Source organism: Halyomorpha halys, unplaced genomic scaffold, assembly GCF_000696795.3.
Source record: "Halyomorpha halys isolate HHAL.00 unplaced genomic scaffold, Hhal_1.1 Scaffold516.1, whole genome shotgun sequence".
NCBI lineage: Eukaryota > Metazoa > Arthropoda > Insecta > Hemiptera > Pentatomidae > Halyomorpha > Halyomorpha halys.
In genome coordinates this window covers 9,879-13,691 of record NW_027115901.1, presented here as the reverse complement: position 1 = coordinate 13,691, position 3,813 = coordinate 9,879, and the positions used below count along the sequence as shown (strand labels likewise).

At 35.1% G+C, this 3,813-nt stretch overlaps 1 protein-coding gene across 1 annotated transcript in view; it reads left to right on the top strand.

Annotated features, from left to right (window-relative positions):
- The first annotated feature begins 3,201 nt into the window (after window positions 1–3,201).
- Window positions 3,202–3,813, top strand: part of LOC106683769 (serine/threonine-protein phosphatase 6 regulatory ankyrin repeat subunit B) — an 8,534-nt gene continuing 7,922 nt past the window's right edge. Inside the window, exon 1 of the mRNA XM_014425445.2 lies at window positions 3,202–3,297. Within this exon, the coding sequence (XP_014280931.1) occupies window positions 3,241–3,297 (57 nt within the window). The 5' untranslated portion in view covers window positions 3,202–3,240. The remainder of the gene's footprint in view (window positions 3,298–3,813) is intronic.

The window sequence follows — 3,813 nt, the reverse complement described above, 5'->3', positions numbered from 1 at the left end:
TGTTGTACAGTTTCTAACTGTAGTTCGTTATGAATAATACAATAGTCTGTGGCTGTATGGCTTATGAAGGTATGAGAAATATGATATTTATTGAAGGGCATATGCCAATTAAAATATATGTAGAAATATTACGGCGTAATTTTAAATTCAGTGACAGAAAATTAGGGCTCACAAATTCATTTTATTTGCAGCAAGACAATGACTCAAAGAATACGGCGAAGCTTACCAAAGAATGGCTGAGTACTACTCCTCAGACCCTTGATATTAATCCAATAGAAAATTTGTGGCATATTTTGGATCAAAAAATAAGAAAAAACAACATAATAAGAAAAAATCTAGAAAGCAGTATAATAAAGGAATGGAACAGCATCGACATAAATGTTACAAAAAATAGGTGGAATCCATGCTAAGGAGATTGGAAATGATTAAAAAGGAAAAAGGAGCGCACACCAAGTGCAAACAAAAAAGGCATCGTAATTTTCAGGCTGGGGCAATAATAATTTTACGTAAAATTTTGTTGATTGTATTAATGCTAAAGCTAAATGAGTTGTTATGAAATAATTCGCAACAAAATCTTTTGAATCTTCTTATATTTAGGCTATTAAACAATTATAAGAGTTATTTCCTGTTATGTACTGTTGTTAAATAAAAAAATACATGGTGGTCACCTGTTCATTCCTCTCCACGGAACCGCCGCTAGGCATTACTTCATGGAGGGGAATGGCTGAATGCCGCCTCGCTTTCTTCGCATGGTTTTCACGTTTTCGTTCTTGTCATGTCTTCTCTCAACCTCTTGAGGACGACTGTGGTGAATCTCTTCACTGCGTTCCAATGCTGGACTGAGCGTAGCATATAGCTCACCACAATTTCTGGTGCGATGCGTCCTCTAAACTATCTCTGGAATTCGCTTCTCTCCTGCGCAAACCGAATACAAGCAAAAACACGTGCTCCGACGCTTCCTCGACAGTCTGATATCCACAGCATTCTGCAATGTTGTCCAGTTTGAATCGGTCCTGGTAGACTCTGAAGCATCCATGTCCGGTCAACAATTGGGTTATGTAAAAATCCACTTCACCATGCTGGCTGCAATACCACGAGCCCGCATCGAGTATTAACGAGCGAGTCCACCTCCTGGAATCTGCAGGTTCCCAACGTTGCTGCCATTGTTCGATGGTTATTTTTCGCTCTTCTTCTGTGGAAACATGTAAGCGTCGTCCATAAGCGTCCTCCTTCTTTCTTCAACAAGGAGTTCCACAGGCGGCATTCGGGCTATTACGCACACCAATAACGGCTGCAACGATTTTGATTAAGCTCAGTATATCGATGAAAGATCGAAAGTTTTTTAATATTTTTTTATATGGCAAAAATGATGAATATTACCCATAAGTAACTTTTTTTTTCTATTTGAAATGAATAATCAGTTTTCATTGTTAGTAATACCGAATAATGGATAAATACGAAATATTTTTTAAAAAATTATGAATAATTAAAGGAGGACAAATATAGACAGGTTTGAATCGGAGAAAAACCCAAACCGTCCGATCTCTCCCGTTGTATTCTTGACAGGAAAAAAGTTAATATCCGTCTCAAGAAAATTTTCCAAATTCTTTCTTTTCTAAGATTTTTCATATAATATAGCGATTACTTGAACTGAAGTCCTCCAATCTAATCAAAACTTGAGAACGTAGATAAAGGGAGGGGTGATAAAGGAAATGTACATAATGCGTACACTGAACCTAGAGTTTTTCATTTTACAATAAAAAAGTTTAAATCTGAGGTAAAACATGACATAAGTTCGATGTTCTCCATGTTTGCCTCTCTGCAATACACAAGCATCCGACGTTATTACTTATTTTGTTTACGAAGCATTCGTAGATGTTTGAACTTAAGGGAAGTGACTAGTGTGTAGATCCATTTTTTTTTTATCTTTATTGGAATTTGCAATTGTACATAATTATAATATTTAGTAAATTTGATGTATGTTATTATGGACTGTTACAGGCGTGTAGAGAAACTTCCCATTAGTAGCACACTAATGACGTTTTACATTAGCAGGTCTCATGGCCTTCTTCTTTTCAGGCACCTCGGAGGATTGTTAGGAATGGAAGAGGAAGGAAGTTTAGAAACTAGAGGGTTTGGGTGGTTAGGGAGTTTATATTGAAAGGAATGAATGATATCTGGTTCGGGCTAGATCGGTTATATAGGGAACATTAAGGTTTTATGTATGATTTTATTTGTGACAAAGGAGCATTGAGGATTTTGGATTCTTTTTGGAAGGGACCATTCTTCGAGGTCTGTGATGTGGGATTTGAGAGTCTGGGATGCAAGAGATCCACTTGTAGACACGATAAATGAAAATTCATCTGCTACATAAACAGACATGTTAGACTGCCTAGAACTTACATTCGACAGAAGAATAACATGTATTAAATATTCAGAAAAGACTTTAAATTACAAAGTTATCTCGATATATTTGAACGGTTTTACATAAATTAAAACAAGCCATTCAATTACTTAAAAATTGAACTGACAGGTCTGCTTGTTATCTTATTTTTCTTTTTTTTTTTACTTTATTAAGTTTATTCACAACTGTAAAAGTATTTTTACAACCAGCGAATGAGATGTAGAGAGAGAGAGAAAAAAAAAAAAAAAAAGTCATGAAGGCATGAAGGTTAAGGTCATCCAATGATGCCTCTCCATTAAAATTGAAATTTAAAAATCAATTTAAGAGGTCCCTATTCCAGCTCCTTCGTAAACGTCGTCTCGTATCTGCTAAGTCTAGTGTTGATAGTCCTTGAATTAGAGGGTTAGTGTGTGTTGGAAGTGCGTCGTGAAACCGTTTATATAATGATTTAATGGTTGTTTGTACGTAGGCAGTTTGTTATCTTATTAAAAATTGTGTTAGTTGAACTGAACTCGGAACTTGGATTGATTATGGGCCAATTTGGACTTCAAATATTTGTTTACATTTTGGATAATTAATAATCGCACCATTTATTTTTTTCAGAGAGGAGAAAACCGGGAATGAACTTTCATCAGCTGACAATATCACGTTTGCGCAACCCCTTTCTACATACATTATACATGATTCATTATAAATAGCATTATAAATGCTGCAAGGATCGTTTACCTGAAGGAAATACGCTAATTCTGTCCCAGATGCCTAAGCAGAACGACTAATTTATAAAGAACCTATTGCAGTCCTAGAAACACAATCCAATTTGGTTGTTGCTCGTTTTCATGTCGCTCTCTCTGATCTATCTGTTCCTCTTCAATCTCCACCATCTCGCTCTCTCTGTAAGTATGTTTCTGTAAAATATTGACTTTCTTACTGAATAATAAATGACCCATAAACAAAGATTTATACTACGCGCATTATACACGTGATGATTTGTAAAAACTAGCTTTCATACTTAAATCTGTTCAAAACATTAAAAAGGTTTAAATATTCATTGAACAATTAAATAATCATATTGAAATTTTTACAATATGAAGTTACATATGAAAAATGAATGGTGTAGATATTGCTGCCGAACCTCCGAGTTAACCACTCAGAGCCTTAAAAATACACGTTTTTCCCGGCAAAAACTCGCCACTATTACCCACTTTTGGGAAATCAGTGACGCAGTTATAACGCAACTCCAACATTATCACAGCCATGATTGTACTATCGCATTAGTTCTGGTCTGATAGTTGAAAGTATAAGTAATATCAGTGAAGCAACTTTCACATATATACGCCTCAACAGTGAACTATTTCGATTTAGGAGAACTATCTTTTTTTTTTTTTTTTTTTTTTAATAATTTATTTATT